Source organism: Desmodus rotundus, chromosome 3 (genome assembly GCF_022682495.2).
Source record: "Desmodus rotundus isolate HL8 chromosome 3, HLdesRot8A.1, whole genome shotgun sequence".
Taxonomy (NCBI): Eukaryota; Metazoa; Chordata; class Mammalia; order Chiroptera; family Phyllostomidae; genus Desmodus; species Desmodus rotundus.
The window spans coordinates 44,755,308-44,782,830 of NC_071389.1; the positions used below are offsets into that span (position 1 = coordinate 44,755,308).

Consider the following 27,523-nt stretch of genomic DNA (forward strand, 5'->3'; position numbering starts at 1 on the left):
GATGTTTTTGTGTGCATTCCAGGACTCTCCAGTGAACTCCGCCTTGATGCCCACAGGTTTTTTCAGTCAGAGGTTTTCAGACTTTATTTCCCCAAGCTGGAACCCTGTGTTCTGCTGTCTGTCTTGCTCCCCAGTTGTTCCTCCTGGTTTATCGTCATGCAAATATGGGACCACATGCTCTGCCAGCTGCTGCCTCATGCAGTACTCTAGCCGCCACTTTGTCACATGTTCTCTCTGCCCCTCCTACAGGTCTGGATGAATGTTTCTTCTTTAACTCCTTCATTGTCGGACTTCCATACAGTTTGATTTTCTGGCAGTTCTGGGGGGGGGGGTTAATTTTTATTGTTATTCAATTACAGTTGTATGCCTTTTCTCCCCATCCCTCCAGCCCACCCTGGGTTATTTTTTTTTACTTTAAATTTGGTGTTGTCCTTCTTTTGGTTGTGCGAGGAGGCAAAGTATATCTACCTATGCCTCCATCTTGGCCAGACAGAATTTTATTATTTTTGATAGCAAAGTACATGAATGTCTACTTCACTTCAGACATTAGTAGTTGGGTGCTGCTCAGTGAATTCAGCAAACATATCTTCAGTGCCTACCATGTGTGAAGCACTAGGAGCTCAGATGCATTCCTGGAGGGAATAACCCTTAACAAAGAGGTATCAAGAGGCAATTGACATAGACTAGGGAATGACTGACCCAACTCCTTCAACCAAAAACTAAACCAATTGGCATAGGATGGTGCTTTATGGAATAAAGTGTATATATAGAGACATTTGGAGACTCCAAACTGCTAGAAAAAAAATAATTGAAGCACATGCCAAAGCTTAGCAAAATTTGGAAATGATTTTTGTGCAATAAAGAACAATTTAAATACGGAAGGATAATGAATCACTGCTGACTGCAGTTTCTTCTTCAAAAGAATTTGATATCAAAATGTTTAATTTGGTTCTTGTTTCTGTGTCTGTCACTAACATACTATGTAATTCATCCCTCTTTGTGAAGGCAATAGATGGTAATGGTTACCTCTGGCCCAGAAAATTTCTGAGACTTTGATTCTAGCCCTTGGTGCAATATTTCACAATCACCTTGCCTTTTCTTCCCCCAGGGATTTGTTATAAGAATGTTTCAAGACCTTTCCTTCAATAATAACCAGCACAATTTAAAAAATAAATGTAAACCTTCCATCTGCTGCTGGCCGTTTTGTCTTTGGATAATTCAGCTGGATGAGATCCAGTACTATTTTTTTTAACGACTTAATTTCCTAGCAATAATAAAGATGAAGCTTTTAGATTATATTGTAGAATGCTTCTCCAACTACTCAGAAATAAAAGGGAAACTTCTAATAACTTCATTTTCTGCAGTTACATTCTCATCACTGGAAAGATTATTAAGCCCTTGTGCATATTTTTAAAAGGTTTTTATTTTATGAACAGTGGTGAGTGGTTGTATTTGATTTGAGGTAATAACTCTTTTCCATGTCTTTGTGCCACGTATCTATCCATAGCCATGTGCGCCATAACGATAGTAAGTTTAATCTCGTGCAACACTGTTTACAGAGTGTGCTCTGTATTATGTTTTCTAATCACCCTAATGCTATTTTCTAATTCATTATCAGCATGCCATGCCCAGTGATATATCAGCCTTATGCGCTAGGCATTATTGTTCTTACTTGTTTTTACAAATGAGAAAACCAAGACCAAGGGAAGCCAAATAATTTATCTAAGGTCACACATGTAAGAGGGAATATTATATATTGGTAAAGAGTGTAAATTCTGGAGCCAGATTGCTGAAGTTTAATCCTGACTCTGCCATTTACTAGCTGTGTGACCTTGGGTAAATTTCTTAACCCCTCTGTGTCCCAGTTCCTTTGTCTATAAAAAAGAATACGTACAGCACACACCTCATAGCATTTACAATGGCACCTAGCACATAGTGAGTGTTCAGTAAGTGTGGTTACTACTAATTAGTGCAGATGGACTGTGGCCCAAGGACTTGAACCAGATCCTCTGACTCCACATTTGTTGTTTCCTATTTTCTATCCTTCTTTTATAATATGATAAAAGATATTTATTTCTTTATAGCCTGAAACTTAAATTCAAACTCTGAAGAATATGCAGTTCATTTTTTAATAACTGTAATTATTAGTTCATAATCACAGGCAGTCATGTGGGAAAACGTATGGATGATCTACTGTTCTCTGGCCATCACCATAGAAAGGCAAATTAAAAGTTTGGCAGAGAACAAACCACTACATCTGGTTGTGGGCAACAGCACCTTAACGACAGAGCATAATCCCCATAAGGAAATGTTTATGTTAGAGGAAAAGAATTCCTTCAGACCAGTGTACCCTGTAGTATTGAGCGGAGGCTTCCTGATGTTTGCTGTCATCAAGACAGACCAAACAGCCTGAAGCATCCTGGGGATGCTTGCTTTCACTCTAGGAGACTTTCATTCTTTGAGTCTTAGAGCCAGAAATAAGGGCAAGTGCCTCCAAACTACATTGAGATAGAAGAGGCAGTGTCATCTAATTTCCATGCATGGTTCTAAGTCTTGACTGATCATTAGAACCACCAGAGGATCTTGTAAAAATTCCCATGTAAAGGGCACACCCCCAGACCAATTACATGAAGATCTCTGGGAGCAGGACTAAGCAGTAGTAGCTTTAAAAGCTCCCCAGGTGATTACAATGTGCAACCAAGTTTGGAAAGGCTCTAGCAGGAAGACTGTGATGTCAGAAGTTAGAGACTCCTCAGCCCTGTACTAGTTTGCACATACAGTGAAGTGAATTTATGTTAGTCATTTAACACTTTGTACCTCATTTTTCATTTCCATTCATTGACAAGAATGCCCCACTCTTATTTTAAGTTGCTCTACAATTATTATGAAATAGTATGTGTGAAAATAAAACCTGCTAAGGAAAGTTGGTATTATTATATTTCTTTGGACATGGCAGTCCCAGCAATGGAAAATGCATTTTTAAGATCAGTCTTTTAAGATGTTGGACAGGAGGAGGTGTGTCATTGCAAAAACAGAGTAAAAGCAATGCCCAGTAATCCTCAGAAGGGGAGGAAGGAGAACTATATTATGGAGGCAATAGAGGATGATTTTCTACCACAGAATGCAAAACTACCACAAAGGCAAGACATGATAGTGATGGTGGGGGAGGGGGCGGTTCAGCCGCAAGAACTTTTAATAGCCCTGGCTGGGTAGTTTAGCTGCCTGGAATGTCATCCCATAAGCCAAAATGTTGCAGGTTTGATTCCCGATCAGGGCACATACCTAGATTGTGGGTTCAATCCATGGTTGGGGCATCTACAAGAGGCATCCAATTGATGTTTCTTTCTCACGTTGATATTTCTCTCTCTCCCTCTAAAATCAATGAGCATATACTGGGGTGAGGATTAAAAAAAAAAGAACTTATGACAGAATTTTACTGTTCCTTTCTTTTTGCTCACTCACTTGTGCTCCCGTGCTTGCTTTCTTTTTCTGTCCTCATTCCTCCATTATTTCCCTCCAATCAACATTATTTATTGAGCATCTTCTATCTCTAGACAATGGGCTATGTGTTGGAGATAATAAGATAAATATTATGGTAAGCTTGTTGAGGAGTTCACAGTCAGGTGGTCAGAGACAGATAGTGAAAAAATATAGGGATAAAATAGTAAGTGTTAAAAGTTTGTACAAATACTGTGAGTTTTTAAAATTTCTCAGTAGTAGAGAAAGCAGTGAAGCAATAGTCTTTCCTGACTATTCCCATTAATTTGATATTATTAGCAATAAGATAATGATATCAAATTAATGGGAATAGTCAGGAAAGATGACCATGCCATTTGGGTTTTTGTAATATATAAGAAAGAGGCTGCCATACATATTCAAATAGAAAATGTAGGAAAGGCAGTTTCAAAAGCTTAAGGGAACATACAAATTATCCTTGATTAAAAACGTCAAATTTTAACTGTTGTCTAAGTATTATAGTCACAATGAGAAGACATTACTCAACCTTTCTGTTTGTTTATCTATAAAGTGGTGGTTATTATAGTGGTAATCACTGTATTCATACTTTATAAGTGCTCAGTATTCAGGAAGAACTACATTAATGTTATTATGATCATCTAAAGGAAATAATGAGACCTCAGTATGAACTCTTGGGAGATCACATATCCCTCTATGGAAGAGAGGAGTATATATCCAAATACCAATAAAAACAATATTCATAAAACCTATAAGAATGTGTATGTGTATGTGCTTGTATGTGTTGAAGCCAGAAAAGAAATTAAAGAATAGGAGCTCCAGCCAAGATGGAGGAATAGGCAGATACTCTTTGCCTCCTCACACAACCAAAAGAAAGAAACAACCAATTTAAAAACAAAAAAAAACCAGAACTACCAGAAAATTGAACTGTATGGAAGTCTAACAACCAAAAAGTTAAAGAAGAAACATTTATCCAGACTAGTAGGAGGGACGGAGATGCGCAGCCAGGGCAGAGAGGACAGGCAGCAAGGCAGTGGCTGGCAGACTAGGCTGTGGCTGATGGACCAGGCAGTCTCGCATTCACATGTGGATAAACCAGGAGGAACAGCTAGGGAGCAAGACAGACCATGCAACCTAGTTCCAGCACACGGAAAATAAAGCCTCAGAACCTCTGCCTGTAAAAATCTGTGGGGGTTGTGGTGGCAGGAAAAACTGCAAGTCTCTTGAAAGCTGGGTGAGGGCCAAGCCAGCAGCACTCTTCCCTCTCTGACCCCTCCCCCACAGACAGCACCACAATGCAGTGAAGTGGGTTGCCCTGCCCTGGCAAATACCTAGGGCTCTACCCCTTACAATGTAACAGGTGTGCTAAAAAAAAAAAAAAGGCCCAAATGAAAGAACAGATCAAACCTCCAGAAAAAGAACTAAGCGATGAGGAGATAGTCAACCTCCCAGATACAGAATTCAAAACACTGATTATCAGGATGCTCACAGAAGTGGTTGAGTATGGTCACAAAATAGAGGAAGAAGTGAAGGCCATGCAAAATGAAATAAGGGAAAATGTACATGGAACCAGCAGTGAAGGGAAGGAAAGTGGGACTCAAGTCACTGGTTTGGAGCAGAAGGAAAAAATAAACATTCAACTAGAACAGAATGAAGAAGCAAGAATTCAAAAAAATGAGAAGAGGCTTAAGAACCTCCAGGACAACTTTAAATGTTCCAACATTCAAATCATAGGGATGTCAGAAGGAGAAGAAGAAGAGCAAGAAATTGAAAACTTATTTGAACAAATAATGAAGAACTTCCCTAAACTGGCAAAGGAAATAGACTTTCAGGAAATCCCGGAAGCTCAGAGAGTCCAAAAAAAGTTGGACCCAATGAAGCACACACCAAGCCACATCATAATTACATTACCCAAGATTAAAGAGAAGGAGAGAATCTTAAAAGCAGCAAGAGAAAAGGAGAGAGTTACCTACAAAGGAGTTCCCATAAGACTATTAGCTGATTTCTCAAAAGAAACCTTGCAGGTAAGAAGGGGCTGGAAAGAAGTATTCAAAGTCATGAAAGGCAAGGACCTACATCCAAGATTTCTCTATCCAGGAAAGCTATCATTTACAATGGGAGAGCAGATAAAATGCTTCCCAGATAAGGTTAAGTTAAAGGAGTTTATCATCACCAAACCCTTACTATATGAAATGTTAAAGGGACTTATCTAGAAAAAAAGATCAAAAATATGAACAGTAAAATGACAACAAAGTCACAATTATCAACAACTGAACCTAAAAAAACATAAACAAAAATAAACTAAGCAAACAACAAGAAGAGAATCGGAGAAATGGAGATCACATGGAGGGTTATCAGTGGTGGCGGGAGGGGAAAAATGAGGGGAAAAGTACAGGAAGAAAGAAGCATAAATGGTAGGTACAAAATAGACAAGGAGAGATTAAGAATAGTATAGGAAATGGAGAAGCCAAAGAACTTATATGTATGACACATGGACATGAACTACTTGGGGTGGGGGGGGAGAATACTAAAGGGAATGGGGGTACCAGGCAGAGGGGGATAAAGGGGAGGGAAAAAATGGGACAACTATAATAGCATAATCAATAAAATATACTTAAAAAAGAAATTAAAGAATAGACAGGAACAATGCTAGTGAAAATCATGTAATATTGATAGAAAAGAACTATTCAGTTTAAATTTATTTTTTCTATCAGTGAGAAATTTCATCAAGCAAGAAGGGGTTAATTAATATTGTTAAGAAGGAAGTTCCAGATACCAGCAAGAGGGGTGGAGCCATCTAGTTGGTTAAATGTTCAAGACATAATCGTAAGACAATTAACAGAAACAGGGAGTTGATAGATGGATGGATAGGTAAGGGATATATGTGTATTTGGTCTGTCTTAATCATGTTTCATGTAATAACTACCAGTGCCGTAAGCATAATAGATGTCAATAAATTTTATGTGAATAAAGGCATCAATTTTATAATTAACCACAAACATATGAGCCAGTGGTGCAATATGATTTCCGGAAAATACTAATGCTGATCACAGCTGAATGGATAGACGTGTGGCACACAGACCAAGGGAGGTAGTAACTCATTTCATGTTTGCTATTCAACTGAAACCAAGATCCTGAGCCAGTTCTGTATGCAAACTTTAATAGGCACATTTTTTAAAAGGATTTTATTTATTTTTAGAGAGGGGAAGGGAAGGAGAAACAGAGGGAGAGAAATATCAGTGTGTGGTTGTCTCTCATGAGCCGCCTATGAGGGGACCTGACCTGCCATCCAGGCATGTGCCCTGACTGGGAATCAAACCAGCAGCGGCCCTTTGGTTCACAGGCCAGCACTCAATCCACTGAGCCACACCAGCCAGGGCTAATAGGAATATTAACAGATTTCATTGCCAGGATGGTGAGGATGATTGGGTATCTAGAGAATCATGTCTTAAGAAACAGTTGTAGGAACTGAGGCTGCCCTTAGAGCTCTCTTCAAATTTAGAAGGACTATCTCCCATGGGGGAAGAATGTACTTAGTATTGCTCCAGAGGTCAGAACTAGGCCCAGTGGAGACTCAGAACTCAGGTTAAGGAAGGACACGGTGACCTCACCATCTGTCAGTGGAACAGGCAGTCTCCCAACAACAAAGAGGAGAGTTTTGTTGTTGTTGGCAAAGGCTTCGTTTGCAGGCTGGGTGATCACCTGTTGCGGATTCTTTGGGAAAGACCAAGATCTGTAATGTCACTTCTAACTCTGAGATTTTATTTTGCCACTGGAAGTGCTGAATTAGAATTTTGTTAAACTATGGTGTCTGTAGTTTATGTATGAATCATTTTAATGCCTTCTACATTGTTATAAATGATACATAAACAAATGTCATTATAATGAAAAGTTTTGAAGTTGCAATCTACTTATTTCAAACAATATCCAATAATACCAAGTTCAAATAAAAGAAATTCGGAAGGTGAGCATCATAATATGACTTGCACTATATAGTGTGCATCCTTGCCACATATCAACTTAATAAGTGGATTATTTTAAACTTTGAACTATTATTAAAGAACGTATGCATAGATCTTTTTTATATTCCAATTTCAGTGCCCAAAGATCCAAATTTCACTAGAAAGTATTATAAATGGAAGAAAGTGGAGTTAAAACATCGTAAAGAATGGAATGTAAAGTAAGTAATTTTAAGTGTCTGGAACATATTATCCTATTAACTTGAAATATCTACTATTCCACTCTCTACTATCTAACTGAACCATCAGAAGAAACGCTTTGGAAGAACTTGTGCTTTTTTCTAAACATAACGAAAATAAGTATTATTTTTTCCTTTCATATGAATCCAGGTGGGAACCATCTTTGCTACCTATTAGCTGCCAAAAATGGTTATAGGACATGAGCCACGGCGCAGGAATCTCAGAAAGCCCACCCCATCAATTCTCATCCCCATTCCCTTTATCTTTATCAACATAGCTTAGAAATAGGAAAAAAACCCACAAACAGCTCAACCTGCTCATATATCATCAAATAGTTTTTCATCCTTCACATAGTTCCAAATATCTTTTTCCCTTCCACAGATTTCTCTCACTCAGGAACCAAATATACTACCCCTAGTGAGGAAGTATGTAGTAAAATACAAAAATAAATTATCCTAGCATCTTCAGAAATCATAGGCTTGATTCTTAGACCGCATTAAGGAAGAGATCTCGAGTTCATCTTGGGCTCTTGACTTCTGAAGCCGGTTCATCTGCTCCACGATGCCCAAGCAGAGATTTCCCCTCAGCTCTGTTGTTGGCTAGGTTATTTCTAACCTAGCCAACGACTCATTTCTTCTGGTGGACTTATTTCAGAGTCCTCAGTGAGGTGCTGCCACAAGGCTAGCGGAATTAAAGACCCCATTTTTTTTGCATTTACCTTATTTACCTCTTTTTTAAATCTCTTTGACTTGTTAGCTCTTTCTAGATGGAAAATACAGGATTAGTAAACATAATGTACTGTAGTTTGAATTTGTGTAGGATTCTGGGTTCTTAAAATATTCTTTCCTACCCTTTAACATCAGAGTTCAGACTCAGTTTTTTGGTGGGATATTCTTTTTCCAGTTGATTTCTGCAACAACTTTCCTTCAAGCCAAAGTGGAGAAAATCTTCTGCATTAGATACTTTTCTGCTTTCAGAATAAATTATAGGGGGTAGAAAAGTTTTTATTACGCAGAATTTGAAATACACACATGATTTTTTTCTTGAAGGCACATTTCAAGTTTCACTTAGAGTTAGAGAAACTTACTTAGAGCGCGAGGTTAATTTCGCTTTGACGTGACTTCCGTTTTTATTTCCTTGAAGAGAACTGCTTTGTTTCATTTGTTTGGTCATTGATTCCTTATGTAATGCCAGCATCCCACAGAACCCCCAAATGTAGAAAGAGTAGGACCACATCATTGTCAACTTATCCGTCCACTTCTACATATGGCTGGAATAATTGTGAGCTATTTGAGTGCCAGAACATTTTTCCAAATACATTATTTCTAAGTTACAGGTCCCATTATACTGGGCGTGGTGACCCTCTCAGAATAAAGCTCTCATACTTTATGCCATCTGGTGGTTGATGAGAAAACATGCAGATCAGATAATATTTGCTGCTTTTAAATTTTGGAGTTGATGAGTAAGAAAACACTAAATAAAGTTTTTAAAAGATATTACATTTATCTATAATTTTTTATCTGTGTAATTTTATGTGGCATAAACTTGTGAGTATGCAAAAATCTTAAGTGTGGTGGAATCAACTTCTTTTCCAATAATTAAAAGTCTCATATTCATCAAAATACATGAGGTATAATAAAGGTATTAATCCATAGAGATGTGAGTGCAGAGTGTTTGGGAATCTCTGGAAGTGAGTAATTGGTCTATATGTGCATGCAAAATCATACCATTATGTATCTTTCTGTTCTTATGTTTGGAAATGCTTTTCTTACACTGAAATTTTCTATTAGGAAACCAAGCAAATGCAAATTGAGAATCTTTCATCTGTATAGTGTTCGGGAAAAAGAGAGACCTGTCTTTCCTGCTTCATATACCTTCTCCAACTGTCCTCCCATCCCTTCGTCAACCAAGACCCAATTCTTAAGCCACACTGAACTATCTTTTCCATTATTTGGGGACATAATATCTTTTTATCACTCTGTGCTTCTTCCTGGGATATGTTGCCCGGCAGGGTCTCTGCTGGTGTTCTATAGTCAGGATTCGGTCTGGGTAAGAGGCAGAACATGGGGTGCTTAAAAACTGCAGGGAATCACGTTGGAGCCAGACTGCTTGGACTAGGCCTTGGCTCTCCCAGTCACCAACTTTGTGACCTTGGGCAATTTATGTGAATTCCTTGTGCCTCAGTTTCCTTCTCTCTTATATGGCAGTAATTACTGTACCTACCTTTGTGGGAGGAAGGTTGTGAGGATTAAACAAATTCGTACATCTAAAATGCTCCCAGTTGTGTCTGGAACATAGCAAGTACTCGTCAGGTTCTCTGTCCTTCCTGCTCTTCCTGCTGTGGCTCTGGTTCCAGTTCCCGACGGAAGCATCTTCCCTAGGACGCAGCACGGGGAAGGAGCATGGGCTTTCGTGAGTGACAGGCCTTGGAGAAATTCTTACCCGCAGTGAGCTTGTTACAGGTGGATAACATTACCTATCTTGCAAAGTTGTTTGCATTTGATCTCTGGAATGAGATCGCATATAAAATTATATAGTGTTGACACTTGGACATTCAATAAATATTAGTTCCTGTGCTGGGAGAGATAAAAGCCCATGCCCACTGACTTTTCAAATAAAAACAGCCTGTCAGAAACATGTAAAAATTGTAAAATTTTTTCAAGTTAGGAAAAAATACCCCTCATGACCACATTTATTTAGTCCATTTGTGTGCATGTTCTCCCCCTCCCCCTTACCATCTCTTCTGCCTAGCGAAGTACTTCACAAGGAAGGCGTGAGCATCCACCTCAGTGCCTCTCTGTGAAAGCGTCCCTGACGTCCTCTGACTCCACAGTGCTCTGTCCCTAGCTCTCCCAGCCCGTGGTGCGGGACTTCGTCTCCTCATGAGCAATGGCCAGGGCAGGGCCATTCTTTAGCTGTGTATTTCTGAACTTAGCATAGTGACCTGGCCAACTAGCAGGCACTCAATTAGAGTTTGCAGAATGGTGCATCCTTACCCTGTTTCCCCACTTAATAGGATTAAATGTGAAGACAGTCCACTTTCAGAAAAATAAAATGTAGGTGCTAACTTCTACTAAGGCCCATTCGAGTATAGAGATTATGGTTCTATTTTGAGAATTCTAAGGATGTAGTCATAGAACAGTGATTGAAAACTGGAAATATAAATGACTGTCATGAATATTTGATGAAAATTCTTAAGTTCCACACATGATTGTAGTTAGTATTACTAGGAACCCGTTGTCATAATAAGCAGCTCATAAATATCCATGAATCGATCATGTGGTTTGGTGTGCATTTCCATAGCTTTTTTTCTTTCCTGTTGCCTTGCCTGTCTTTGGCTATTCATGCAAATGCTTCATTCCAACCAAGGCATGGGCCGAATATGAATCTAGAATCTAATCAGTAGTTCATATTTATTTTCCATAGAGAAGTAGTAGAAGATACAAAATCAGAAAGCAGTGCAAGCTGGATTTTTAAAAAATATTTTCTTACTTATGCACATACAAAACTATTTTATGTCATACTTTGTAGCTAATGATTGCTTATGTGGTAATAGGAAGATCTATACTAGAAGTCTAAGCTTTGTCAGCCAGAAAGTTATCTAAATAAATGTTGTCAGTTCTGGAGAAGTTTTACCTTCTCTTTAGCTTGAGAAAGTACTGTTGCTCTTGTCTATCCATTGCAGGTACAGCGGGAACAGGAACTAACAGGGAAGTACCTACTGCGTGCAGGGCACTCTCCCTTCATTTCCTAATGTAATACTGGCCATGCTGCGGAGCAGTTACACCTCCAAGTGTACGCACGCATCTCCACGTGTAACTGCCATCACATCCACCTTCAAAGCCACAAATCAACCTATGCTCCAACTCAAAGCTCTTCCCTCATTATACAGCTTCAAGGTAAGGTTCTTAGCCTCCCTATTCAACTAAACTGTCACCCCTACGTCTTCTCCACAGAAGTTCAGGAACAGTAGAGACAGCTATTATATACAGTTTACTAATGAGGGAAACATGAGGCACAGAGGGATTAACCAACCTGTCTGGAGTTATGGATTAGCACATACTGTATTTGAAAACTAAAACTACATTATTTATTTGCCTATTAATATGTGCTAATTTAAAAGCTTAAAATTTTAAGGTAAGTGTTAAAATAATATTACCTACTCAATTATAAGCACAAATCAAGCCCAGCTTCTACACTTTGTTTCTTTTCTTTGTTTTGGTTTTAGTCAATTTCAACTTTTATTATTAAACAATGTTACTTCTGTTCTCTCTACATGAAAAATTAACATGTTATGATAAATACCAGCATAAAACTTTCTTATGTTTATAAAACATACTCCAGACTTTGTTTTACTATTTTTTAAATTAGGATTTAATATATGTTGTTTCTACGTTCCTGCAGTATCTAATTCTGTATGTGCTTTAACTCACAAAAATATGTGATCTTCCTTTAGCATAACTATGTTTGATTTCTTTCTAGTTATATAGAAAACATTTATGCTGAGTACATTAATTTAATGTACAGTTGTGCTATTATTTCAGAATTATTGAAGTTAAACATTGTTTTTATAGGTTTTCATAGTTATATATTTAATGCATATATTTTTATTCCCCAAAGCTTAAACCTTGGATGCCATCTTGTGGTGTAAAAGAGAATTGGCAATAGAATGAGCATTGAAAATGATCCCTTTAAAATATACAGAGAGGACACATGGACAAAACCAAGGGGGAGGATGGAGGCGGGGGAGGGAGGTGGGTTTGGCTGGGGTGGGGTGGAGGGGTGGGGAGAAAATGCAGACAACTGTAATTGAACAACAATTAAAAAAATGTTTAATTTAAAAAAAAGAATGAAAAATCCTATTGATTTATTGATTTAAAATCTTAATTATATATGTACATGTTTTTATATGTGTTTTTTCATATATATGTAACCTTTTCACTGAAATATTTTTGTTTTATTTCCTCATTTATAATATTTCAATAAACAAGTTAACAATGAAAAATAAATAAATAAAAATAAAATATACATAGAGACAAAGGGGGAAAAAATCTGTGTTTAAAAATAATTTCTTCCCAGAAACTGCTTAGTCTCCTTTTGGATGTGGAGAAAAGGAGTTCAGTACTTCAAGAAGCATTCAAATAGCTCAAGTCCTCTTTATTTTTCCCTTAAATGTAACACTTTATGATACTCGACCACCCAGGTTTCTTTCATATATACATAACAGATTTTTGTTAGACAACTACTATGTACTCTTACATTTGTCGGCAAAAGCATCCAGGAAATATGAAACTGTCTCCATTTTAAAAAGAAGGAGTACAGAAAAAGGTGTTTTGGTTTTTTTTAATTCCCTAAGGTTGAAATTAAAATCCAGGCCTGCCGGCTGCTACAACCCATGCATTTTTCTACTGGATCAAGCATCAGCTCAGACCCTGAAAACCCAGGGGTGTTTTTGGATACAGGTAGAAGACATGATTCAAGAGATGCTGTTGTGGAAGGAAAGAAAGTATCACCACTTGTCTGGGGAACAACACAAATAAGGCTCTTCTGTTTTGTGGAATTGCTCTTTCAGTCTCAGAAAATAGCTATCATGTCTTTCTCCCACCTCCCCTCAAGTATTCTCTTTTTCTGAATAAACGCAATTAGAAAGCGTTCTCGGACTCGATTGCAACGTGTGTGTGTGTGTGGAGGCTTCCCATACCACCAAGCAATTGTCAGATGCCAGCAAATTCTTCAAACGCCACTTCCAAACCCAGGTTGTTACTTGCACTTCTGACCGACTGACTGGCTATAATTTAGAAGTTCCCATGAACCCCTCCTCAGGTTTTGCTAGAACAGAACACAGAGCTTAAGAAAACCTTTTTACTCACTAGATTGTAGATTTATTACAAAGGATATTAAATGATATGAATCAGTAGCCAAATGAAGAGATGAATCGGGCAAGGTCCCGAAAGAAGGAGTTCTGTCCTCATTGATCTTGGGACCCAGCCCAGTGGCATGTGGAAGCAGGATAGTTCCCTAATGCGGAAATCTCTGAAAAAAAAAAAGAAAAACACACAAAAAAAACAGACTGTATGAGCTGTCTTTATTTCCTTATTTGGGTTTTTATGGAGATTTCATTTTGTAGTCATGGTTGACTAAGTCATTGGCCATTAAAGATTGATTCGACCTCAAGCCCCTCTCCCCTCCTCAGAAATCAGGGGGTGAGACTGAAAGTTCCAATCCTCAAACCACATAGTTGGCTCTTACTGGTAACCAGCCCCCACCCTTGGGTGGGGTCCAAAAGTCACCTCATTAACCTCATAACAAGAGACACCATCGTTGCTGTCATCACTTAGGTAATTCCAGGGAGGGGGTGGGAGCTCCGTGCCAGAATCGGGGACGCGGACCAAATATATTATTTCTCATTACAAGTCACAATATCACACACACCCAGTTCTTTCAACTGCTTTTTAAAATGAATTCTGTATTTTTATTGTTCCCCTCTATGGATGTAATTCATTTCATCAACTTTTCTCTCAGAATGTAGTGCCAAAGCTCAACCATAGATTTCTGGCTGTAGCACGGAATCTGGTGGAGCCTCCTATGTCATAAACACCACGGCTCAAGGCTGCCCTCCCCTTCATCTCTCTCCAAAAACACATATTGGGCTTTCTTTTCTTTCTAAGAAAATTGCTCCTTTGATACAGCTCCCACATAGAACACTCTTTTGAGGGGTCTCTCTGTCTCTTCCTCTTCCTCTCCCCCATACTTTTATCCTCAACAGCCCACCCCCACCTTCCATCCCCCCACCTCCCCCTGCCCGCCCCCACCCCGTGGCCACAGGAATTCAATAACCTGGATCAGCTTAGGCCTGGGTCTGAGCAAGGTGAGAGTGAGGAGGGCTCTGGTGCCCCAGAGGCATATTAGACCGTGTTCTGCCTGAAAGGAGGAACCACAAGGAAGCCAAGAAGTCCTCTTAGAACATTACCAAAAATCAGATTACCAGATGTAAGGATACAATAAGTTTTATGACCCTCGTAATGAACATAGCAAGCTATTTCAAGACCTAGCAATTCACATTGCTACCAAAGTTACTGAAAATTTGAAATGAACAAGCATTAGGGTGTTTTACTTTTTAACTTAATAATTATGGCATCTTTATAGGCATTTAATTTGCATTTCTTTAGTAATACAGAATACTTTTGTTTTTAGTTATAAAAGCAAATGTTTGAATAAAAAAGGTAATATTAGTCTATAGGTTTTTTTTGAAAACAAAGATTTATCAGTAGGAGAGAAAAGGTATACATCAATTAATATAGGGGGGATCACAACTCCTGATATCAAACTATACTACAAAGCCACTATAATCAAAACAGTCTGGCATAAGAACAGACACATAGATCAATGGAACAGAATAGGGAGCCCAGAAATAAACTCATGTCTGTATGGTCAGTTAACATTTGACATAGAAGGCATGACCGTATGATGAAGTAAAAATAGTCTCTTCCATAAATGGTGTTGGGACATCTGAAATGGTACATGCGAAAAAATGAAACTAGACCACCAACTTGTGCCATGCACCAGAATAAACTCAAAATGGATAAAAGACTTAAACAAGCCATGACACCATAAAAGTCCTACAGGAAAACAGGCAGTAAAACTTCAGATATCCCACACGGCAATATTTTTGCTGATACATCCTCTAGAACAAGGGACATAAAGGAAAGAATAAACAAATTGGACTACATCAAATTAAAAAGCTTCTGCACAGCTAAAGAAAACATCAGCAAAATGAAAAGGGAACCAACATATGTGAAAACATATGTGCCAATGCTACCTCAGACAAGGGTTTGATCTTCAAAATATATAAAGAACTTGCACGACTCCACACCAGGAAGACAAACAATCCAATTAAAAATGGGCAAAGGACCCGAACAGACACTTCTCTAGGGAGGATAAACAGAGAGCACATGGGCATATGAAAGGTTGCTCAGCATCACTAGCCATCAGAGAGATGCAAATTAAAACCACAATGAGATACCACTTCACACCGTTGAGAATGTCCATCATTAACAAATCAACAAACAAGTGTTGGAGAGGATGCGGAGAAAAGGGAACCCTAGTGGACTGTTGTTGGGAATGCAGACTGGTGCAGCTGCTGTGGAAAACAGTATGGAATTTCCTCAGAAAACTAAACATAGAACTTCCTTTTGACCCAGTGATTCCACAGCTGGGATTATATCCCACGAACCATGAAACACCAATTCAAAAGAACCTATGCACCCCAATGTTCATAGCATTATAAACAGTAGCCAAGTGCTGGAAACAGCCTCAGTGACCATCAGTAAATGAGTAGATTAAAAAACTATGCTACATTTACACAATGGAATACTATGTAGCAGAAAGGAAGGAGCTCCTACCCTTTTCAACAGCATGGATGGAACTGGAGAGCATTATGCTAAGTGAAATAAGCCAGGCGGTAAAAGACAAATACAATATGATCTCACCTATAAGTGGAACCTAATGAATAAAATAAACAAATGAGCAAAATAGAACCAGAGGCATTGAAACAAGGAACAAACTGACAGGGACCAGAGGAAAGGGGAGAGGGAGGAGGGAGGAAAGAAGGGGAAGGGCCTAGTTAAAGAACAAATGTAAATGATCCGTGGACATGGACAACAGGGTGGGGGTTGACTGTGGGAGGGTGGGTGGGCAGGCAGGGGAGAGTAATAGAGGAAATTGGGACAAACGTAATAGAACAACAATAAAAAAAGGAGATATAAATCAAGTAATGTTATTTTCTAAAGTTATGTTTATCCTGAGGAAAATAAGATTCTAATGATTTTTTTTTCACACACAAAGCTCACAGAGGGCTAGAAATAGTTCATGTTCCTGCTAGGTAGAGTGGCAAGACCTCTCAATTCAAGGCACATTGGATGGAGACTTCAGAAGGGTCCTGCCTTGGCAGTGGGGTTATGTTATCCCCCAAATTAAAGCTGTTCTAGACCCACAAGAAAGCTCATACATAAGCCTTGAAGATATCAAACTGATTTGCAATATGTTAGCTGGACCTTGTTCAATACAACAAAAACGGAAACAATGTACAAACATATTTAAAGGAATATAACAAAGTTCACCTCCAAAAATAAAATTTACAGTATCCCACATTCTATCCAAGTGTCCAGTCATGCAAATAAGCAGGAAAATATAACCCATAACCAAAAGAAAACTCTAGCAATATAAATAAATCCATAAATGTTAGAAATAATAGAATTAGTAGATATGAATCTTGAAGCAGCTATTATACATCTTATAATACAATATGTATTCAAGAATACAAAGAAAACCAAAAATATGATGAAAAGAAATAGAAGATACACAAAAGACCATCTAGAAAGAAAATAAGTAAAAAATGTTTTAAATTTACACTGTATGGAAAGAGCAGCAAATTAGCCACTGTAGAAGAAATGACCCACGAACTTGAAAATGTAGCAATATGAACTCTTGAAAATAAGCATATAGAGAAAAAAGACTGCAAAAAAAGGCCTCAGCGAGCTGTGTGACGATATCAAATGGTATAATTTACATGTAATTAGTGTCTCAGAGAAGAAGTGACAGAAAAAATACGTGAAGAAATAATTATGGTTGAATATTTTCCAAAAAATATTTGTTAGAAGCTATAAACTCAGACACTAAGTTTGATGAATCCCAGGAAACAAAAATGTAAAGAAGCCACACCGAGGCACATTATAATGTGCCTTAATAAAATCGCTGAGTTTAGTGGTAAAGTGAAAAGTCTTCAAAGCAGCAAAGGATAAAATGAGCACACACATCACATGTAGCGGGACAAAGATAAGAAAACCAGTAACTTCACATCAGAAATCTTGCAAGCCAAAGATAATGAATGACAATTTTAGAGTGCTTGAAAGGTAGAAATTGTTAACGCAGAATTTTATACCCAGTGAAAATCTCTCTAAAATGAAGGTAAGAAAAAGACTTTTTCAAGCCAATAAATTCAACCACATAGATGAAATGAACACACTTCTTGGAAGACAGCATCTACCAAGACTCACTAAAACATAATGGATAACCTGAATAATCCTAGTCTAATCAAAAAATTGAATTGATAGCTAAAACGTCTTGACACAAAGACAACTCTAAGCCCAGATGGCTTCACTGGAGAATTTTTGCAGACATTCAAGAAAACTGTAATACCAATGTACACAAACTTTCAGAAAGGCAATGTTTGCCAATATAACTAGCTAAGATGAGGCTGTACTGGTCTAACTTGGGCATTAAATTCAGTGACTGGTGTTCTTATAAGGAAGGAAGGGACATAGGTACATACGGGGAAGAGGCCGTATCTCCAGAGAGGCAGAGATTGGAGTGAGGCAGCTGCAGTGCTGGGAATGAAGGACTGCTGGAAGCCAGCAGACGTTAGGAAGAAGCGGGGGGCATTCTTCCCAAGAGCCTGAAGAAGGAGAATGGCCCCGCCAACACGTAATTCCAGACTGTAGTCTTCAGAACTGTGGGAGAATAAATTTCTTATTTTAAGTCCCGAAGTGTATGGTCATCTCACACGGAGGCCCCAGAAAACTAATACACCTTGCTCTATTAAATGATGTTTTTAAATTACATTTACAGTATTAACCTTAAGTCATGTTTGTTTGCTTTTCTAACTACTCTTCTGTTGAGAACACAACCGAGGACAATCTCAGTTTGCCATTGCATCAGTCAACACTCAACAGGGCGCCGTGTTCAAAACCCATCACTCTGCTCATCGGCTTCATTTGATTGGTTTGCTTTGTTTTGCTCAAAAGTTAATGTAAACTTCCCAAAATTCACTTGGGAAATTATGTAATTTCTTCTTTTTCTTATTCTAGGTTTGCTTCTGCCATGGCCCAGTATGCTAGAGAATATAACAGGCCTTACACATCCAATTACCAAACCAAAATCATTCATCCCTGCCCAAGTCCAAGTAAATTGAGATCAGCCTTTTTTTTTTTTTTGCTTTGTTTTTAGAACTAAAATATTAGTCCTTACAATAAATTTTAAAATTTTTGTTAGTTTAATTAAGTTTAAATATATGAGGCTTAATTTTGTGTTCTCCTTTTAAGGTTGATTTAACTCTTTCTGACAAACCAAATATTTTTTTAAAAGGAAATTACTTACATAAGAATTGGAGCTTTGAGAAAATGTGAATTACTTATACTTGCAAGCTCACTACACTATAATACACAATTTGAAAATCTAAGGCTAAGTTTCAAAATGTATAAAAGCATTCAAAACAAGCAAAAGACTAAATAAACTGATCCCTAAAACTCATTGTAGACTCAAAGATATGTGCAATATGGCTGAAAAGAAAGGAATAATGTTAGTTGAGTTGGTTTTGGTGCTCTTTTTGAAAATAACATTTTTCAAAGAAACATTTGGGATAGTTTGAGGGCAGGTCTTGTTTAGGAAGAGATAGCTAGAGACTTACAGTAGAAATCAGCTAGTCCAGAAGAGAAAGGAGGAGAACTTGGATTTAGATAACAGGTCTGTGCAATTATGGGAAAGTCGCTTCACCTGAGAGCCTCAGTTTTATCACTTTCAGCTAGTACTGGGTACACAGAAAATGTTTCATAATTATTTGTCTCATAGGATTCTTGTGACTAAATGACTGTTTATATATGTAAAAATTCTTTGTGAACTGGAAAGCACTATAAGCTCTAGGGATTGTTTTTCTGCCACCTGTTCTTTAAACACAACAGCATACAAATGCTGGGCGCAGGCAATAACCTTCATCCAGGGATTCTGCAAGGTTCCTGCACCCATCTCTCTAACTCTCTTTTCCCCGTTCCCCGGCTCAAATTCTGCTTCCCTTCCTCCCCCTCATTTTGGTCTGCTGCTCAGATTTCCTTCTCTAAATCACCAGCCTCGGTTTTTCCATTTGGCTCTTCTGTCTTCCAGATTTCAGGCCACCTGCAAGGATTGGTAAGACATACTGCCTTTTTCAGCCTTACTCTCTGCTTCCTCCATGAATTCTCCACTCCTTTCTGCAGTCATTACCCTTCAACAGCCCCACCATCTTCACCCATGGAAGAGATCACTTGGAGAAGTTGGTGAATACAGCAAATTCTGCCCACGCTTTTTCAGACTACTTCCAACAGCTCCAATTTGCTTGTTTTGCCAAGTCCAAAATCCTTTGTTTCCCATTTCATTCGAGATAATGTTTAGATTCTTTGACATGGCAAAGTCTTCAATGCTCTAGTATCTATCTGCCTTCTCAGTGATACCTCCTACCGTTCTCCCATTCACACCGAAACGCCCCACTGACCTACAGTCCTGATTGTTTATTTCCTCCCTCATTTCAAAAAAAATTGACAAGTACACTATGTTTTCTCAAACTCTCACTCCAAACCACCTCCCCTCCCTTCTTTCTTTTCTTTTGTAGTATCTACTCATCCTTTGAGATTCATTACCTTCTCTAGGAGACTTTCCCTGTGGGCTCTCTCACAGCATTTTTATCACGCTCTATTCATTTTCTATTGCTATATAACAAATTACCCCATACGTGGTGGTTTAAAACAACACATATTTATCATTTCACAGTTTTGGTGTGCCTACAGTCCAGGCACAGTGTAGCGGGCTCCTCTGCTTGGGATCTCATAAGCCTCAGTCAAGGTATTGGTGGGGCTACATTCTTATCTGGAGGCTTGAATGGGGGAGGATCTGCTTTCAAGCTCTCTAAGGTTGATGATGGAGTCCACTTCCTTCTGGCCTTAGACCTGAGGCCCCAGCTTCTCGCTGGCTATATGCTGGAGACCTGCCTCTGCTCCTGGAGGATGCCTGTAGTTCATTGCCATGCGGGATTTCCCAGCATAGCCTCCTGCTTCAGCCAGCCAGCGAGAAGAGTCTTTAGAGCAAGTCTAATAGAAGATGAAATATTAGGTAATGTAATGTGATCACGGGAGTGGCATTCCTCACCTTTGGCATATTTTATTGATTAGAAGAAAAATCACAGGTCCCACCCACCCACACTTAAAAGGGAAGGGATTACATAAAGGTATGAACACTAGAATTTGGGGATCATGATAGGCCATCTTACAGTTTGTCCTTTGCACATGCTGTGTTATATGAGTCTCTTTACTGCCAGTCCCTTCAATAGACATTGACCTCCTGAGGGAAGGGGCTGCTTACTCCTCGGTCTGCCACAGCACGGTGCTTGGCGTATAATAGTTCTTCAATGCTCATGAACGAATGAATAAATAAGTGACAGAATGAAGCAGAGTTGTCATATTTTTAACAGCTCTCATTTTAGAAAAGGGAAGTAAATGCATGCTGAGTGAGAAATATTAAGGAAGGTGAGCTGGAAGAGAGAATATTTAAAGGAATGTCCAGAAATTAATTAGCTCTTTGGTGCTTAGCCTTGTCTTCTTTGAAAATGAAGTAGGCGATCCATTGTGTTTAATCTTACTGCTAAGAGAAAGAGACTATACCTAGGAGGTCATGGTAAGTTAGAATATTGTTCAGAAACGTTTACTCCTTATCTGGATCCACCTCCATGGGCAAAATACACTCCCTTGACCCTTGACTTTGAGGTTTGCCATGTGACTTGTTTTGATCAATGGATTAGTAGGTGTGACACGCTCGGGGTTTAGGAAGGGTTTGTGCAGTTTGGCTTGCTCTTGTTCATTCCTGCCATCATCTGAAGAACGTGCCTGGATTAGCCCTCTGGTCACAGAGAAAGATAAGAAACAAGAGCTCAACTTTCCCAGCCATGCCTGCCAGCCATGCCCAGCCCAAAGAAGCCAGCCCCCAGCTCCACGGCAGCTGTGTGACCCAAACAAATGCTCATTGTTGTGTGTCACGGAGATTTTGTGGTTGTACCTTATGTAGCAACAGTGAACTTACACAGAAAATCAAAGGGACGTTTGACTCAGAAAATGAACTAACTTTGTGCTCCTCTTTAGCTGAGAGGGTTAGCATCAAAGTTTGCCAATGAAAAAATTCACCTGAGATTTAGGAGGTAGGGGAGAAGAGACCATTATTCCTTTTTAAAATTTATTTTTCAATTATACTTGACATTCACCATTATATTAATTTCTGATATGCAGCATAGTGGTTAAACATTTATATAATTTACAACGTGACCCTCCTGATGAGTCTAGTACCCACCTGTCACCACGTAGTTATACAGCATTACTGACTCTGTTCTCTGCCGTACTTTACATCCCCATGACTGCTGAGTAACTACCACTTCGTACTTCTAATTCCCTCACCCAGCCCTCCAGTTCCCCTTCCACTTTGCAACCTTAGTTTGTTCTCTACATCTATGAGTCAGTTTCTGTTTTCTTTGGTTCTCTATATCTGTGAGTCTGTTTCTGTTTTGTTTGTTCATTTCTTTTGTTCTTTAGAGTCAACATATAAGTGAAACAATATGGTATTTGTCTTTCTCTGACTTCTTTTATTTAGCATAATACTCTCTAGGTCCATCCATGCTGTTGCAAATGGTAAGATTTTTGTTATTTTTATAGCTGAGTGGTATTATTCCATTGTTTATATGTACTACCTCTTCTTTATCCACTCATTTATTGATGAGCACTTGGGCTGCTTCTACACCTTGGTGACTGTAAATAACACAGTAATGAATGTAGGGTGCGTGTCTTTGGATATATACCCATAAGCAGAATTGCTGGATTGTAAGGTAGTTCTATGTTTAATTTTTTGAGGAAATTCCAAGCTGTTTCACAGCGGCTACACCAATTTGCATTATCAGCAACAGGGTACGAGGGTTCCCTTGTCTTCATATCTTCATCAACCCTTGTTGTTTATTGATTTATTGATGACAGTCATTTTGACAGGTGCGAGGTGATATTTCATTGTGGTTTTAATTTACATTTCTCTGATGACTACTGACATTAGCATCTTTTCATATGACTATTGGCCATCTGTATGTCCTCTTTGAAGAAGTGTCTGTTCAGGTCCTCTGACCATTTTTTAATTAGATTTTGTTTGGTTTGTTTGGCATTGAGTTGTCTGAGTTTTTTATAAATTTTTAATACTAACCTCTTATGGATGTGTCATTGATGAATATGTTCTCCGATTCAGTAGATTGTCTTTTGTTTTGTTGATGGTTTCCTTTGCAAAAACTTCTTACTTTGATGTAGTCTCCTAGGTTTTTCGTTTGTTTGTTTCTCTCCCTTGCTTGATGAGATATATTAGAAAAATAATGCTAAGAGCAATGTCAGAAAATTTACTGCCTATGTTTTTTTCTAGGATTTTTATGGTTTGAGTCTGACATTTAAGTCTTAACCCATTTTGAGTTTATTATTGTATGTAATGTAAGCAGATTGTCTAGTTTCATTCTTTTTCATATATCTGTCCAATTTTCCCAATACCATTTGTTACCATATTTTTTGGACTATAAGACGCACTGGGCCATAAGACGTACCTAGGTTTTAGAGGAGGAAAATAGGGGGAAAAAAGCCGCTCCACCGCCACCCCCTCCCACCCCAGTGAGCCAGGTAAGCTACATTTGGACTATAAGACACACCCCCATTTTCCTCCCAAGTTTGGGGTGGAGAAGTGCATCTTATAGTCTGAAAAATATGGTAAATTGACTATCTTTACCCCATTGTATATTCTTGCCTCCTTTGTATTATATTAATTGACCATATAGATGTGGGTTTATTTCTGGGCTTGTATTCCCTTCGATTGACCTCTGTGTCTGTTTTTGTGCCAGTACCATGCTGTTCTGGTTACTATAGCCTTGTAGTGTGGTTTGATATGAGGTAGTATGACACCTTCAACTTTGTTCTTCTCTCTCAAGATTACTGTTGCTATGTAGGGAGATCACTATTCCTGAGAAGTTGTGTGTATCAAACACGGCAGCCTCCTCAGACACAGCACTTTCGTGTAACTCTTTGCAAACTCTCACTGTACAGATATGATGATGTCACAAATATGTCCATGAACTCATCATTTCCGTCCCACTTTGGGTGGCAGGATGCATGCAGCTACTTGTACTTCCCCACGAACTGCTGGTTTTCCCACTCATGTCAGTGCATCGGACTAAAGTAGGTAGTGATGTCTTCCCAGTTCTCCAGCTACAACCTTGAAGACCTTCACTCTCCCAAGTCTTCTCCCACATGTATGAGCCCAGTTTCCTATATTAACCCCATATTTCTGTGTTACTTATATAGTGGTTCTGTTTTCCTAATTGAATGCAGTGATACAGAAGTGAATGGAAATAAACCATTTGACAATGAGCAGAGCTCACCCATCAGGACAAATTTTAATATCTTCACTTACTAATTATTTTAAGATAAAAAAATTATAGAAGGTGAAGTTTCCAGGATCCATCCCAAGAAACATGAACTATAAGGTACTTAAAACTTGTGCTTCCATAACTTATTTTAACACAGAACATAATTATTTATTCCCACCAGTAAATCCAAGGTTTCTCAGAGGGATTTATTATACTTATGTTTTTCTGTAGGAAATAAGTTCAAAATTGTATTTATTTTTTCTGCGTCATAAGGAATCATCTCTATATTTTGCATTAAGCTCTGCTAATCTAACCAGGATTTCTTTTTACGTTTCCTGGGAGTTTGTTTGTCTAACAGGGCAGGAACTAGAAGGGCAAATGGTTAAAATGATTGACAGCCAACCTTCCCTTCACCTCAACAACTGGCGTCAGCTGATCACATTTTCAGTGCCAGTGACCATGTAGGAGCAGGGTATGACACATTCCCGCCTGAAAGGAAACACACTGGGGACCTCAGAGGTGGTTCTTCTACTCTTGAAAGTGACACCCTGGAGGAAGACCCCCTTGGTTTTCCTCTGGATTTTGCCGCGTCTGAAGCAAATAGTGCTAGAATGGCCTCTCTTGCTGTGACACTGAAAATACACATAACGCCAAAGGTGGCCAAGCAGAGCGGTGAAGTGAACTTGTCCTAATGACATTGTCGAGGCAGTGTACTCTCGGTCCTGCCCTGTCTGACTTTTCTCTCCCGTGACATAAGACATTTCCCTATTGTTTAAGCTGTTTCAAATTGGGCTCTGTGTTTCTTATATCCAAAAGCATGTGAATTCAGAAAAGCCCAAACATGGTTAGAAAAAGCTAGTTAGTTCCATCAGTGATATGTTCATGGAAAATAAAGAAGAAGGTTTTCTCAAGGGAAAAAATAGAATTTACTTTTAAAATAATGAAAGCTAGAGACTAACCGTAAAATGCAAAGGTAAACACTTGACTGTTGGAGACCTCAGGGCTCTCTCAGGATAACGGCAGCTGTCCAACCTCAAAACTCTCTTCAAACCTGTCTATAAACCAAAGAGACCAAGAGAAAAAATCACTCATAACCTTTATCTGTAATACAACTAGACGGCAATGACTATTACAGGTTCATCTGATATGTGATTGAAGGGATAAACATTCTGTAGGAGGCCGACAGAATCTGTCCTGGAACCCACGCGGGGCAGTGAGTTAGGTGGCACCGCGCAGAAGGGAGGTGAAGGCGATGGGGCGGTGCAGGGAGCAGACCATAAACAGCACCAAGCAGGGTTCATCCCTAGAAAGCAAGTTCCCCGTGCTGGGCGGAAATATTGAGAAACATTGATACTATATCTAAATTCTTCTAAAAATTGTAAACAGTTTATTTTCCTGTTCACAAGAGCTGTACAAAGAAGATGAAACTCCTTTGCCTGACATATGAGTCTTTCCTAATCTGGCCCCTGCCTAACTAGGTAACTCCACTGAACCCTCCGTGCACTGTAACACGGTGATGGGGGGTTCCACGGGCCTGGGATGAAGTCTTACTAGCTGGATGTCCTTGGGCATGTTACTGCAGGTCACTCAGTCTCGCACTCATCTGTCATGTAAGGATAATAATGTCTGCCTGTCACAGGGTTGTGTCTAAGTTAAATAATAATATACATTTAGACTGCTTGGCACAGCACCTGACACAGTGTAAATACTGAAGTGCCAACTCTGATTATCTCTGAACCTGTCGGGTCCTCATACACCTCTGTGTCTTTGTGTGTGCTATGTCCTCTATTTAAAGTGCTCCTACCCTCTTCTTTGCCCTTCTCTGTTTAGCAAATTGCTGCTCCTCTTTCAGAGTCCACGTCTGTTGTCACTTAGACACAGTGACCCCACGTAGTGCTGCTGAAGCTCCCCTGGACACACCTTTTTCCTTACACAACTACTGGCACTTGGCACGGACTCAGGAAATGAATGTTATGTGAATAAACTAACAGAGAATACAGATATTGACCAAAATGGAAAGAGAGATTGGTAACAAATGAAGCTCATTGCAAAATGTAAAATTTAGGAAGTTTACAAAGATTGCTTGCATTCACCCACGTGATCTTAGGCATTATGTTACAAATGTGGGGACACCTCTTTCTTTTATTGTATTTCCTGCCATCTTTTAAATTTCTGTGTGGGGGGGTTTTAGGGTTTGGGGGGGGTGGTATCTCTTATGTTGTAGTTCTGTTTTTGCCAGATTCACAAACTGAAACAGAGGTTGTCACAAAGACTGATGTAACACAGGAAGAATGGAAGAGTGATGATGATAACCTCGGTGATTCATGGGAAAAAGAAGTGGAAGATCTGGTCACCTGGACCAACACTCTTGATACAGATGCTTTAGAAGATTAAGCCTAATGCTCCAGGATTTAAAAAGTAGCCTCAACCACAGCTCAGCTGCATACAGCAACTTTGAAAGTGTCTCTGAACTTCGATTCCATTTTTTTCAAATTAGTCTCATCTTCTCACTGCAAGCACAAATTAGAAATATAAGTAAAAATCAATGAGCATGTTGCTTTGAATTTTTTGGGCTCCACTTTGTTCTTTGAACTTAAGTTAGACAAATCAGGGGTGTTCATTGTGGTATTCCAACCAACGGTATACACACAGTTGGTAGGCAACTGGATACAAGTTTCTGCAGGCAGGACATGGGTCAGGAGAGACTGGGATAGGAGGAGAACACTCAGGAGCTCCAGCGTCTCTGGACATTAGCCTAAATAGAGGGATCTATACATTTATCTACATCCATCTTAAGTGTCTTTTTTCCTCCATATTCGTGGGATGAAATGTTACCTGTCCACCAATGTTCCTCTTCTGCTTTCTCCCAGAATGCATGCTCTGTTTTCTCCTTGAACCAGCCATTGCCTCATATTCTCATACTTGTATTTCTTCCCCTTCTTTCTGCTGTGTTGTCTCAACCTACAAATACGCTTGGGTCACTCCTATTACAAAATATGTCTCCACCTATTACCCTGCATTTCCACTTCCCTCAACACTATATCATTCATATTTTCTCAGATTCATTAATAGTAGTCTACTATTTGTGTTATTTCTTTAGTTCACTTTACATTTGCACCCACTACAAATAAAATGTGTCTTCTGCTTATACTGCTTGATTAAAATTCACTAGGGTCACAGAACACTTCTATATTGCCCAAATTCAATAGATTCCTTATTTTTTTTATTGGAACTATGTTATTAGGAAACTGACATTGTGTAATTGAAATGTGCCAACTGAGATTTGTGCTTGTAAGAACCATGCAGAAGACTGCTTCTTCTACATCATCTTTGTTAGTTTTTACATATATCAGTGGAAAATATGTCCTCGTGATAGAAAGCAATCTCGTAAGTTATAACTGAGTTAGATTAAACATGGAAGATTAATAAGGGTAATATATCAAAATGAAGTCTACCTTATGATCACATTTTAATAAGCTAATAAACACCTGAGTCACAAAGATCAGTACACCTATTATACAATCCCATGGCACTGGAGGAAAGAGTCCAGTGGCTTCTGGTGTTTTCTGACACTTATTCCAACTTTTAAAAAAAATTTAATCTTCATTATATTTTT

General features: G+C 38.8%; 1 protein-coding gene across 1 annotated transcript in view; it reads left to right on the top strand.

Annotated features, from left to right (window-relative positions):
• Positions 1–26,447, top strand: part of UBE2U (ubiquitin conjugating enzyme E2 U) — a gene marked incomplete at its 5' end in the record, with an annotated part of 49,466 nt that extends 23,019 nt beyond the window's left edge. The window contains 3 exon segments of the mRNA XM_024565333.3: positions 7,573–7,654; positions 18,539–18,633; positions 26,147–26,447. Of these exon segments, the coding sequence (XP_024421101.3) occupies positions 7,573–7,654; positions 18,539–18,633; positions 26,147–26,301 (332 nt within the window).
• Between the last annotated feature and the right edge of the window lie 1,076 nt (positions 26,448–27,523).